The sequence below is a fragment of the Thunnus maccoyii genome, chromosome 6 (assembly GCF_910596095.1).
Source record: "Thunnus maccoyii chromosome 6, fThuMac1.1, whole genome shotgun sequence".
Taxonomy (NCBI): domain Eukaryota; kingdom Metazoa; phylum Chordata; class Actinopteri; order Scombriformes; family Scombridae; genus Thunnus; species Thunnus maccoyii.
This window is the reverse complement of record NC_056538.1, coordinates 33,099,305-33,112,728: the sequence shown is the minus strand read 5'-3', so window position 1 is coordinate 33,112,728 and position 13,424 is coordinate 33,099,305. Positions and strand designations below refer to the sequence as shown.

The window sequence follows — 13,424 nt, the reverse complement described above, 5'->3', positions numbered from 1 at the left end:
TTTAACATCTCTGCCTGAGAATTTGCATTATCAGTATACAGATATATGCAGATATTGTCCACTCTGTCTCTATCAGAGAAAGAACAAGTCCATGTTTGTCACGATAAAAGCACTTACTATCATAGGAGAACTTCATCATTATAAAATAATTTGTAATTAGGAAATACACTTTCTTGTTTAATTGGGGAAGGTTTGTCATTATAACAGCAGCTATTAGCATTTCTGTGAAGCAGACACAAACACAACAACTCTTTTTATGGCTGTCTGTGAAGTTACATCACGGTTTTATTGTGTATATGTAGTTTTAATGGTTGATAGTGTTATAAATGTGTATATAGTGTAAATACAGTCAGATGTGTAGCTCTCTATAGAACGTACTACAGTGTATCTACAGGAATGAGTCATAGAAATGCAGCAGGAAAGCTTTCAGTGGGCTTTATTTCTGACTAAACGTCTTGTTTTTTGATTGAATAAAGATGTATTTCAGTTTAGAAGTGAGGATGTAAACATGTCAAATGTTTTGTTGCTTGTTTGTGTTTGAGTGAGAAAAGTATTGAGGACATTTGAAGGCTGTAGTCACTGAATGCTTTCTGTGTGAAAACTATGCAAATGTGTCCCAGTTTGATCCATAATTGTTGTTGTTGTGTCGACTGTGTGAAGAGTTTTGAACAGGTGGACTCAGTATTGATCCCTGCAGAGAACCACCACATAACCAGATAACCATTGCAGCTCTACATACAACCACGAAACACACTGTCATCCATTATTTACAGAAAAGCACAGTTCAGACACCATTGGACATAAATTCAATAAGGGGAATGCCAAATTTTAATTTTTTTTATATTCAGTGTCGTAATAAATTCTGTCAGCGGCAGAAAACAGCAGACAGACAAAGTTCCAGTGAAAAACCAAAACCAAAATATATGAACAGCGGTGAAACACAAGATAACCACATAAGTGCTACCTGCCCCTCCCGCCCCTCCCGCACCCCCCAACCCTGCCGCCGCTGCCTCTCTGTCTCTTTGCAGTGCTTCCTGGTGTGAGCATTGAGTGGAGGAAAATTGTAACGTTGGTGGTTTTCTCACCAGACGTCCACACTGACTGACATGAAGATAGATGAGTGCTGCAGGTAAACTGCTATCTGTTCTTTGTACTTGTACTGATATTAGACATTAGACATGTTCAATCTAATGTGATGGGGGCTTTTAATCCTGGGGTTTTAACGCTAGCAGCAGGTGTGGCTACACTTTTTTTACACGTTTGAGTTCAAGATTGTACTTTTAATATAGGTCAGTGGTTTGTGACATTTTATAATGCTGCAGTGTCACAGGTTGTATGAGTGGTTGAGTTTTATTTTCCTCTCAAAACTTCTCCGATTGTTTCATTTGACTAATTTTAGTCGTCAGAAAATGTCAAACTAACTTACCTTTTACTGAAAAAAAGTCTTTAGAGAAAAACACAAATTTGTGCAGCACAACATTTTTTTTTTTCTTCTTTCTTGTCCTACTAATCATCCTGCAACTCTTTAGACTTATGTTGTGACTACCTGGAGGGTTCCTGACCTCTAGAGACTACAACTTATTGTCGGGTTAGTAGATATCTTTCAACGTTACAGTCTTTTTAGTACCAAAGTCCCTCTTTTTGTTACTATACTTCCACCTGCAGCTCAACAGGGAAACACTGTCCGAGGAAACACAAAGAGGGAATTTGATGCTAAAAAGACTGTAAATGTGCCACTTGATATGACTAACTCAGATGCTTCCTGGGTATGTGATCACGGATATTGTGGGTGTTGTTGTTGACATGTCTGGTAAGTGCTTTTAGGTGTCACTCAGAGGGGCTTTTTTTGAACCAACTCTTTCCAAAATATGTTTCCGTTGTTTTGCTCACCCTGGTTGTGCAATGTAGGTCAGCTGGTGTGTGCTGCTGATAATAGTTCAGAGGCATGTCCCATTTCCACAAATTGGTCCATGTTTGGTTGTTGCTTGGTTGTCTCTATGTCCTCTATGGTGCATTATAGAATTAACCCTGAAGCACACATAAAATCTCTTGCCAGTAAATTTAGCAGGCAGAATAATTTAAACAACGTACCTGATGATACATGTCAGAGGGAAATATCGTACTTTTTACTGAGGTTACAGAGGATGTTAGACTAGGTGAGCTCATAAAGTGGTGATTAAAAGTTATTTTATGCAGTCATTTGCATCATTTATACATTGAAAAGATATTTGTAACATCAATACAATTTCAAGATGTTTGTAATGTTTAATGGTTCTCAACAGTTTTTGAAATATGATCAATTTATTGAAGTGTTTTGATCAGTTTTACAGTTGTGTTTACAACACTGATCCAAATAAACCTTCAGCAACAACTAATTTTTAAAAAAACAGATTAAGTTCATCTTTACTTCTTGTGTTAAAATCAGTCAATCAGTTTGAGTGATAGCAGGTTGTAATCCTGTTTTCAGTTCAAAAACTGGGGCTACTTTTTTGTCTCTGAAGTTTTATTATACTGTTAAAACAAACTGGGCTGCACTTGTTGGAAATTACATCACCTTAATTCTGAAAAAAGGATTTCAGTGACGTCTTGTGTGGTTGTCTTTGATTATGAAATGCAATCAGACAGTAATAATTTCATAGTGTAGAGAATGGAGTTAGTCTTCTGCCCAGAGTATAATGAAGACTATGGATGAAAATAATCTTCAAAAACGTCACAGTGAAAGCTTCATATTGTAAGTATGTTGGCATATGCTGAGATTTCAGGGGTCAGACGCACAAAGCTAGAACTATGCAGACGCATTCTTTTCATCAGATTTATAAAACCCCGTGTACACATGGTTCTGCTTTATAACTCTCGGTCATTATGAAACTGGGTTCACGTGCACAAGACTCATTTCCACTTCCACAATGAGCCATAAATGGATGAAGACACGTCCTGGACCAGCTGTTTTCATATCAGTTCGCCGTCGGCAGTGATCTAAGAAATGTAACCGACAAGCATTTTGTAGTGCTCATATCTAAACCGACTTTACACAGTGTGACACAACTAAGGATAAAATAAAAAGAATATTAACAGCAAAATAAAGTGTTGAATCCTGCATAAATTAAAAGAATGATAAAATTAATGACATGAAAGTAATTAACCAGTGGTACGTTTATAAATGCGCCTTTGATTGGCATTTTACAGATCTCTATGTAAACACTAAATAAATAAATAAATGAAAATATCACACAATCATTGTAGCTGGTTATCAACCTAAACAATGTTTTACTAAAAAATTCTCTCACCTTATATTTCATCTCCACCTAATCACATCAGCAGATTTGGCCCCAGATCTTTGTCGACCTACATCGCAGGTTTTTAGATGTGTGACTTTTGAAACATGACTTCCTGCTTCGCAACTTGCTTCACTGCAGAGTCTGTTCTCGCACATCCATGTAAAACAAAGTCAGTGTTGTTGATATGAGCTTCACATTTATAGACAACAGTCTTAGTGGGGAATAGAATAGATCACAGATCCACTGCCATGCCTGAAAATAAAAATTTGGTTTTGGATTTTTTAGGATATAGCTTCCACTATTTGCCCTTCCTTGAGATCTCATGGCCGAGGAATGTAACTGTGGGTAATGCAAACTGCAGTTTAGATAGATTAACCTTGTGACCTTTGTCTGCTAAATATTTCAGTGGTGTTAACGTATCAGTTTTGCATGCTTCCTTGGTATGTGGTCACGGATATTGTGGGTGTTGTTGTTGACATGTTTGGTAAGTGCTTTTAGGTGTCACTCAGAGGGGCTTTTTTTGAACCAACGCTTTCCAAAATATGTTTCCGTTGTTTCGCTCACCCTGGTTGTGCAATGTGGGTCACCTGGTGTGTGCTGCTGGTGATAGTTCTGAGGCAAGGCAGGTGTGGTTTTGGGTGTACATTCACAGAAGTGTTGGCCTCTCCTGCCTCCGCTACGTGTCATGATCCATCAGATTCAGAATGAGAAATACTGACCTTTATTTTATTGATACTGGGGAAACTGGGTTATGTTGAAGTTGCTCACATTCTAGAATAGAAATATATATACATATATAAGCATAGAGAAATTATAAGAAAAATAAAGAAAATAAGAAAAATAAGAAATATCGATGGCCGAAGAGCAAAACCTCCTATCTGAAAAATGCACTTTTTTTTGAGAAAACTAAAAAAAAACTTGTTTTCTTGCAGAATGCTATTTGTTAAGGATACCCAATACATAATACACTGTTTTTTGACTATATTACTATATTATGTGTTAACAATATGGTAATAACCATACAAACAGACCATAAACAATACCATTTTTCAAAGCGCTGTATCACGGTAGTCACTGTTAAAAAATAATTATATTTTGTGGTGTGACAACGCAGTTGTTAACGTCTGGTTAGGTTTAGGCACAAAAACCTCTTGGTTAGGGTTAGGGAAAGATCATGGTTTGGGTTAAATTAAAAAATAAAATAAAAACGGCAAGGTGGTCTTGAACCGTGCTCTGTGCTGACTCAGTGCTGATTTCCAACTTTCTGCCAACAACATTACAAGCCATCCACCGACTCCTCCACGTCCTAATAAGAAAGTAAGTCAGCTTATATAGATGTCATGTGGAGTACGTCACTTCAGAAATGTTGATATGATATATATTGTTGAAATGTTAATATACTCCATATTACAGGTGTAATATGTACATATTCAACGTATCTGTGGTTTGCAGAAACATACAATGCCAACGTTTTATTCTGGCGACCAGGTTGAAATTTGTCACCTTATTTAAACGTCATCGGTCTGGTAGCATCTATTTATGGGAGCTCAGCAGAAGTCTATCGGACTACCCTATACGTTAGAAAATGACACTAAAGGGTACCCAGTGCATTAAAAGTGACGCCACGGGGTCCTGACCAAGCTTCGATATGTGACGAGTTGAGAGTGAGAACGGGCTGACCACACAATCTTGGCTCGGATCTCGTCATGCGTTGCCAATATATCGGCATGGATGAAAGCATGCCACCTTCAACTCAACCTCTCTAAGACTGAGCTCCTTGTCATCCCAGCCAGTCCCTCTATACAATGAAACATCAGCATCCAGCTTGAATCAACCCAACTCATGCCCACAAAGTCTGCCTGGATCTTGGGTGTCATGATCGATGACCAACTAACCTTTAAGGTTCACGTGACTGTCAGTCCTGTTGATTTGTCCTGTACAACATCAGGAAGATAAGATGCTACCTGTCTGAGCATGCAGCACAAATCCTGGTACAGGTTCTTGTAATATCACGCATTGACTACTGCAACGCCTTACTGGTAGGCCTCCCCGCTTGTACATTCAAACCTCTGCAGATGATCCAGAATGCAGCAGCATGTCTGGTCTTCAACCAGCCCAAAACAGTACACATCACTCTTCTGTTCATATCCCCCCACTGCTGCCTGCATCAAGTTCAAAACCCTGACACTCTCAGCTAAAACGGCTCCCGCCTACCTGAGCTCCCTGATTCAGGTCTACACTCCCTCCTGCTCCCTACATTTTGCCAATGAAAGATGCCTGGCACTACCACCACAACAGGGCCCTAAGTCGCTAGCTATACTCTTCTTTTTTGTAGTTCCCTGGAGGTGGAACGAGTTACCAAACTCTATTCCATCCGAAGAGTCCCTCTCAATCTTTAAGAAAAAACATAAGACCCAGCCCTTTCACGAACACCTCTGCACTTGATGAATGAAGGTAGAGAAAAAACAAAACAAAACAAAACAAAACAAAACAAAACAAAATTAAATCTGCAAGCAGCATTGAACGGGCCCTCGCGCCTCCACGCACGTCGGGCTGCAGTGCAATCGAAGGGCTTCTGTTACGGGCATGTAGATGTCTTCAGACCCGGGCTGTTTTCAGACAGTGCAAGAAGGACATAAACATCACTTCTTTTGTCCACTATTTTGCCTGCTGCTGGGGCTGCTTCGCTGAAATTTCATGGGGGGCGCTATTCAGCCAGTTTGCATCACTGATGGAATATTGTCATGTAGACGTGTTCAGGCCGGGAGTCTTATCAAACATGTAAAGTTCCAGCAGACTGGAGCATTTACAATAAAGTTATAGCAACTTCCTCTGTCATGGCGAAACATCAAATCTCAACGGTGTGAGGATGAGAATTTTCTGCAGGGTGAGACATGTCTGTCTTGCTCACACCTGTGTCATCAAAATGATGCAAGTTTTGGGCCCATTCACTTGAATTTTAATTAGTAAATTGAAAACTCTTGATGAGTTTGTATGTAAAACAAATTAATTTCCTAATTTTCATCAAGCTTATTTTTAGAAAAGTAAAGACTTTTAACCCACATGACCTGGTCAAAGTTTGATTGACATGTGTACTGTCAGGTGTGTAGAGACAATAAGTAACTGCAGCTGGACACAGAAAAATACTCATATATTTGAATGGAGAGTGTGAGTGAACCGCTAGGTGCTCGGGTCCTAATAAAGGAAAAACTGCAGTACAGAGCTACAAATTTTAGTTTTGATAGTATTTTTCTACAACACTTTATCACTAAAGTGTCACCCTCACTCCATTTTTTCCCTTCCCCTCATAGGTCATCCTCACTACTGAATTATAAATATAAGACCTATAATTATTGTAAAATAAATGATAATAACACCAAACTTCATACAAAGTTTGTATATAATCTACTGTATGTATATAGGCCTTTCTGCTGTATCCTACAAAAATGAGCTGCATTCAACCCCCACACCAGTGGTGGCTGGTGACTCAAACAATTGGGGAGGACAGGAGGAAAACCAACATGGAATCTAACAATAAACTGCCTCAAACTATATCATTGTCCCACCTGATGAAATCAGAGGGGTGGGGGGCAATTTTATATGCCGATAAAACAATTTGCTTTCAAAAACAAAAAGCCCTGAGTGGTGTAAAGGCTGCTTCTTTAAAGACTTTTAGCATATACATATTGTTTCTAAACAAAGAAGAGCTAATTTTAGCCATGGAGTGGTTCAGATGTGTGATTTTACCAACAAAGTGAAATTCAAATTTATAGTATTGTTCTATTGTGCCAACAGATATATGTTCTCATTAAAAACAGACAAGATGTCACATGATTTACACGTGTTTCCTGTGTATTTACTTAGTATACAGAAATATATAAAGTACCACAAAGCTTATGATGTGATACAGGAACAAATCAGTGCTGCATACAAGAAAGATCGAATACTAAAAACATTCACAGATCTAAAAGTGTAGGTTCACATCAGAAAGTATTAATGCATGTATCAAATACATGACTTACACACTCTTGTCTATGTGCACGACATACAAAATATAGTCTACAAAGCTGACATGTTAACACTATGGGTGAAACTGATCACAAAACTCATGGTCATGAATCGGATCATTTTTAGGATCAGCAAAAAAAAGGGGGGCGACAAATAATCCTTTGTTTTCTATTTATTCTGTAACACACTTACAGCATGAAACAGCAATGAACTTTTGCTCACGGTCTTAAATGAAAACAATATTTCAGATGTCCAATGTTTAAATAAAATAAAATAAAATATATGAAATATTCTATGTTCAATTATTGCAATATGAGGCATGATACCTTCCTCTTTTAAACACGAATGTGAATGAAACAGCCTCTGTCCACATCATCAAAATTTGATGATAACTTAGAAACATGAACACACGTCTTGTCCTGCAGCTTGTTGAACGAGCCACCAAACAAACATTCACCGCTAACGTCAGTTAGCAGCTAGATGCTAGTTAGCTGCTCAGCTGCAGCACATCAAACAGCATGTAAACATACCTGCAGATGTCACTTCGGACCCGTTAGATGCTGGTTTGATCGTTACCCTTCAAAATCCCTGTTAGCGACACGCTGTCTGCCCATGACTTGTACTTACAGCAGTTTGTTTACTATCCAGTCTGATATCATTAGCAACAATGACAAACAAGCTTGCTCCTTGCTTCTCTCTCCAGTCACTCCCTGGCAGTGTCCTGCTGCTGCTGGGCTGCACAGTCCAGATCATTTCTCCCATTAGCTTAACAACAGTCCTTGACAGCCCTTCCATGGATGTATAAAGAGTCCTTCAGGCTGCTACAACACTAACTGTTGAATTGGCTAACGCAAGGAGCTATCTACTGCTGCTACTCTGCCTTACAGTGGAGAGAATTGCAGATGAATTCTGGAAACTATCATTGGACCAACTCAATGTCAGTATTGCATTCTGGTTGTTGATTGGTTAGGGAGGCCGTCCTCTCTTGGAGCATCATTTTATGTGTCTCTTCCAAAGAGGAGAGAAAAAATATGTTGTAAATAATACTGAGATTTGGTAATGGTTTATTTCAACCAAATATTCTTTTTTATATTTTAATCTCCCTCTTGCCTCTCAAAAAATAGAGGAGGATCAACCTCCTCTGCCTCTATGGACCAGCCTCCACTGTGTGTGCCACACACCCCTCCCCCCCTTTCTTCCCTCCTCTCTCTCCCTCTCAGTTGGAGAGGAGAATTTCAGAGCACTCTTCTTGTGAAATCTCCCCATAAATCCCATTACTTTGGCCAAATCTTAAATTAAAAATCATATTTTTTTGTAGGAAATTTCATTGCGAATCCATTGATACAGGTTTGAAAGTGGTCAGACTTATAGTTTAGACGTCAGAAGCTTCTGTTTCACACAAAGGTCATGCCTCTCCATTGCTTTACATTGTAAGGGTGATGTGGCACTGGCTTATAAAATCCAAACTGTTTGAGTTATTACAAAGTTTCAAACTTGTATCAATGGATTCGCAATGAAATTTCCTTCTACTATGATTTTTAATGTAAGATTTGGCCAAAGTCATGGGATTTATGAGATTTCACAAGAAGCGTACTCTAAAATCCTCCTCTCCAACTGCTCCTGGTGATGTCACTCCCTCAGTGCTGTGAAACATTCTGCAATACACACTCATTATAAAATCACAGGAGGAGCAAGAAAAGACTTAAAAACTCACACTCTAATATCTCAAAAACAGTAAAAGATAGAAAAAACATGTTAATTCAAGATTTGTAGGTCAAAGTCTCGTGACTCATTTAAAGTTCAAATGAAGTTTGTATCTAAAACTTTGTGGAAGCAGTAAATGTTCAAAAAGGTGTGGGTTCGCTCACACTCTCCATTCAAATATATGAGTATTTTTCTGTGTCCAGCTGCAGTTACTTATTGTCTCTACACACCTGACAGTACACATGTCATTCAAACTTTCAAAATAAAAGCACACCACACTAGTAAGAAATATCCCTCATTTTTAAAGCAAAATGATCTGATCGCGACAGGCCAGAGTGCGAGGTCCCGACCAACACTGCTTGCAGCTTTAATTGTAATTGTAATAATAGATGTTACAACACATGTATGAAACTAAGTCCAGCTAAATCTTCATAATCAGCTGCCTATCATGTCCAGCAGAGATCATTATCATAAATCTGGTCAAAAGAATGTGCTCATATCAAAGATACAACATATCACAATGTATAAACTCCCAGCTAACACCTATAGGATCGTTACATTATCCAGGAGAGTCCTGTGTTTCTTTGTTATGTAATACTGAAGATATCGTTTGAAATGGGAATACAGAACAGGGGAAAGAGCTCCCCCTGGTGGAGAATCTGCACGTACAGCCGACTGTACCTCATCTTTATGTACAAACTGTGTGTGTTTTCAGGGATGGATCACCTCAACTCCACCCACCGCCTAACCAACCAATCAGACTTCAGCAGTCTCTTCACCAAGCAGGTCCTACCATCACTCTACTTTGTGATCTGCATCGTGGGTGTTTCCCTCAATGGTGTGGCCGCCTGGATCTTCTTCAGAGTGCCCAGTGACTCGGGGCTGGTGGTCTACCTGAAGAACATGGTGGTGGCTGACCTCCTCATGTTGTTCTCCTTCCCCTTCAGGGTGGCGGCTCAACTGGGTCTGGGCGGCTGGCGCCTGCATGTGATCATCTGTCGCTACACTGCTGTGCTCTTCTTCTCCTCCATGTATGTTGGTATCTTCTTCATGGGGCTCATCAGCCTGGAGCGGTACGTGAAGGTTGTCCGACACACATCATCCTCCTCCTGCTCCTGCATGTCCAGGCTGGGTGGTGTGTCCTTGCTGCACGTCCTGCAGAATGCCTGCTTCGCCCAGGGGCTGGCGCTCCTCACCTGGAGCCTCTTCCTCCTCTGTTTCCTGCCCAACGCCGTGCTGACCAGCCGCCCAGCTAATGAGGAGAACTGGCGTCACTGCAAGCAGCTGAAAACGCCGCTGGGGTTGCAGTGGCACAGGGGTTCCATCATCTTCAGCATGGCCCTTTTCTGGGTGACGCTGCTGGTTCTTGTCTTCTGCTACGCCTCCATCGCCCGCCACATCTACCAGTCATACCGCCGTGTGCGCCGTGACAGCAGCAACATCTGTCGCAAGTCTCACTGTAGCATCTTCAGCATCCTGGTGGTGTTCTTCATCTGCTTTGTGCCGTACCACGTCTGCCGTGTGCCGTACACTCTCATGCCAGAGTCAGGCTTCAGCCAGACCAGTCGCTACCTGCTGTTCCAGCTGAAGGAGGGGACGCTCTTCCTGTCAGCACTCAACGTCTGCCTCGACCCCATCATCTACTTCCTGATGTGCGGAACCTTCAGAGAGTCACTGCTGAGGAAACTGTCCAGAAAAAGGAGGATTAGAAGAATCAAGACCACCGCTGTGACTCTCAGCAAAACTTAGGAGATGAGAGCGCACTGCATTCATCAAAGAAAAAATAAACTGACCTAATTATGACTTTCATATCTCACATTTATGACTTAGTATCTCATAATTATGAGCTCAGGTGTTACAGAATATTCAGTGACTCATCAGATTCTGTGACCTTATTAGGAATTTCAGCTATTTTGCTCCTGCAAACAGATTTATTTTATTTAATTTGCTGCTTTATTTATTACACACATGTTGATAGGTGTGTTTGTTCAAAATTTCATGTTGACCAGATGAGGTGTACTATGGTCACAATTTACACCTACTTGTCAAAATAACAAAATAATACAGCATACTTTACTCGTAATTATCATGAGAAAAATAGTAAATTATGACTTATGTGATTAAGAGTTATAATCACAAATAAGGCCTCCATGTCTTTTCTTTAGTGAATGCGATGCTCTTCCACAGAGAGAGAGAGAGGAGGTCAGTCTTCTTCACAGTTGATTCTGCAGCATCATGTGTGAAGGTCAGGATGTGTTTAGTTTAGAGATAAATGTTTTAAGTGCTTTTGACAATTCTTTCGTTATTTTTGTGTCATGATGTGATATTTTCTAGACTGAAATAAATGCATATGTTTGTACAGTAGTAAATAAAGAGTAAATATTAGAGTAGCATTCACATAGTTTCAGTTTTATGTTGTATTGTTGAACAACCAATGGACAGGGGAGAAAGGAAAAAGGAAGGGAAAGAAAAAGAATTTTAACCCACCCAATTAAATAGAAAGTGGCCTAATCTGGCCACACTGAAGCTCTTTAAAACATGGCTCCAGTGAAGTTTAATTCAGTTTATTATAAAATACAGTAATCCTTTCTCAGTGTGGACACCCAGAAAAGAAATATTGCTCTATAATCTCTCCAGTCTTCAGTCTCTCCACACTGAAAGTATCATAGATTTTTTGAGTAATATTTGTTTAAATGTGATATAAAAAGTTAATAGCACATTGTTCTGATCTCCACTACAGATGCATGTTTGGTTGTTATTTGTACATGCAGCAGAACTGATGTATTAAATGGAGAATATATGATATTAGAGGCTCACAGGAAGGTTTAAACGACTGATTAGTCTCATTAAATGAAGCACCCTGTAAATAACTGTTCAACTTTTTGCTTCTGCACAGGTCAAGACTCATCAAATAAATGAAATATTAGCATTTGTGCAGTGAGACAACACAAGCTGGTGTGATTGTATGGATGGTAATATCAGCAGAAAATACTGTGTTGTTTGTGTTTTTATTCCACAGATGTGTTTATAAAATATTTTCATTCTCATATTCAACCAGTGCACTGTGCTTTTATATTTTGAATATACATACTGTATATAATAATAATAGTAATAATATGTGCGACTGCACTAACACATGTTCAAAATAAATGTTATGACTGATGTAGTAATGCACTGTGACCACCTGAGGGCAGCACTGACAGATGATTATAAATGTATTACTGACAATTTAGCAGTAATAAAATATAAAGCCAGACCCACTTAGATATTAACACTTCCTGTCAACACTTTCTAAATAAAACATTACAATGACAGTGGCTTAGATGCACACTGTGACCACCTGAGGGCAGCACACAAACATGATTATAGGAATGATTTGAAACACTTACCATTAGCATTTGTAGTACTTCTATAAGTACCACTGATAACTACTATATCTGCTCTCTTCCTGCTTGCAGCTCAGCTGGGGAGAATCCCTCGAGCTAAACTTCCTCCATCAGGTGAAACCAGGAATGTTGTTGCTAAAACTGCTCTGACAGATTTCCCTTCATCACACAGATCAGCCTGCTGTTGTCGATTTTCTGCACTTTTAATATACTTCTATTTTTAGCCTCCAATCTTTACACAGAACCTGTCTGGTTCAGTCTCAGTGTTTCCAGCAGCAGCTGTTTTTTTTTTGTTTGTTTGTTTTTCAAAAAACCTCCTCTTTACCCTCCAGTCTCTCCCCAAGTCATGGCAGAGTGGCACTAAAGGAAAAGTAAAATTTTTGTTACTTTCTTGTTAAAATGAAACAGTGTTGATCTGATATTATGAATAATGACAGACAGGTAGAAACAGGAAATAATGACTTTGTGCTCATTACGTTTCACTCAGTTATTGAGGAACTGCTCAAATACACAGACTGACACAAGCACAACAAAGTGCTATTTTAACTGCTTTTCACTCTGATTGTTTGGGGGAAATCCATGTAACTCACGCGCTGATGCGCATGCCTGTTACCATGGTTACATACCCTATACACCGTGACTGCTTATGTCTAGAATGTGGATTTACAGTTTTTCTCGGTTGCTAAGACACATTTCTTGAAATTATGCTCCATTTGTCAAAACTCTAAACGGAAATGCATAACTGCACACTCACCTTCATAAACTTCAAACTTCCATGTCAAAACCATGTAACCTTCCATCTAAACCAAACTTTGCCTTCAGACATCACACAAAAGCCATTAAATACACAAACACTACAAAACAGCCATTACACAGTGGTGAGATCCATTCAAAACACTACTGTAAAAACCTGTTATTACAATGAATGATGGTGCTTATGGTTTTCCTCCAAGAACAATCTCTTTACACCATGAACAAAATATAAAGATACATTTTCAGAATTTTTAATTTCTCAGTGTACTGTACTAATCTGAAATTGAGTGAAAAA

At 39.3% G+C, this 13,424-nt stretch overlaps 1 protein-coding gene and 1 long non-coding RNA gene across 2 annotated transcripts; one reads left to right on the top strand and one right to left on the bottom strand.

Annotated features, from left to right (window-relative positions):
• Positions 1–1,056: 1,056 nt before the first annotated feature.
• On the top strand, positions 1,057–11,903 carry LOC121898311 (P2Y purinoceptor 14-like). Its single transcript, XM_042413307.1, has 2 exons — positions 1,057–1,129; positions 9,706–11,903. Exons 1-2 carry the CDS (start codon positions 1,117–1,119, stop codon positions 10,737–10,739), a joined length of 1,047 nt encoding a protein of 348 aa, XP_042269241.1. The 5' UTR covers positions 1,057–1,116; the 3' UTR covers positions 10,740–11,903.
• On the bottom strand, positions 2,517–3,353 carry LOC121898312. The gene is made up of 2 exons (XR_006096426.1): positions 3,288–3,353; positions 2,517–2,976 (listed from the first exon to the last, which is right to left on the bottom strand). It is a non-coding gene; the product is annotated as an uncharacterized LOC121898312 (long non-coding RNA).
• Positions 11,904–13,424: the final 1,521 nt, after the last annotated feature.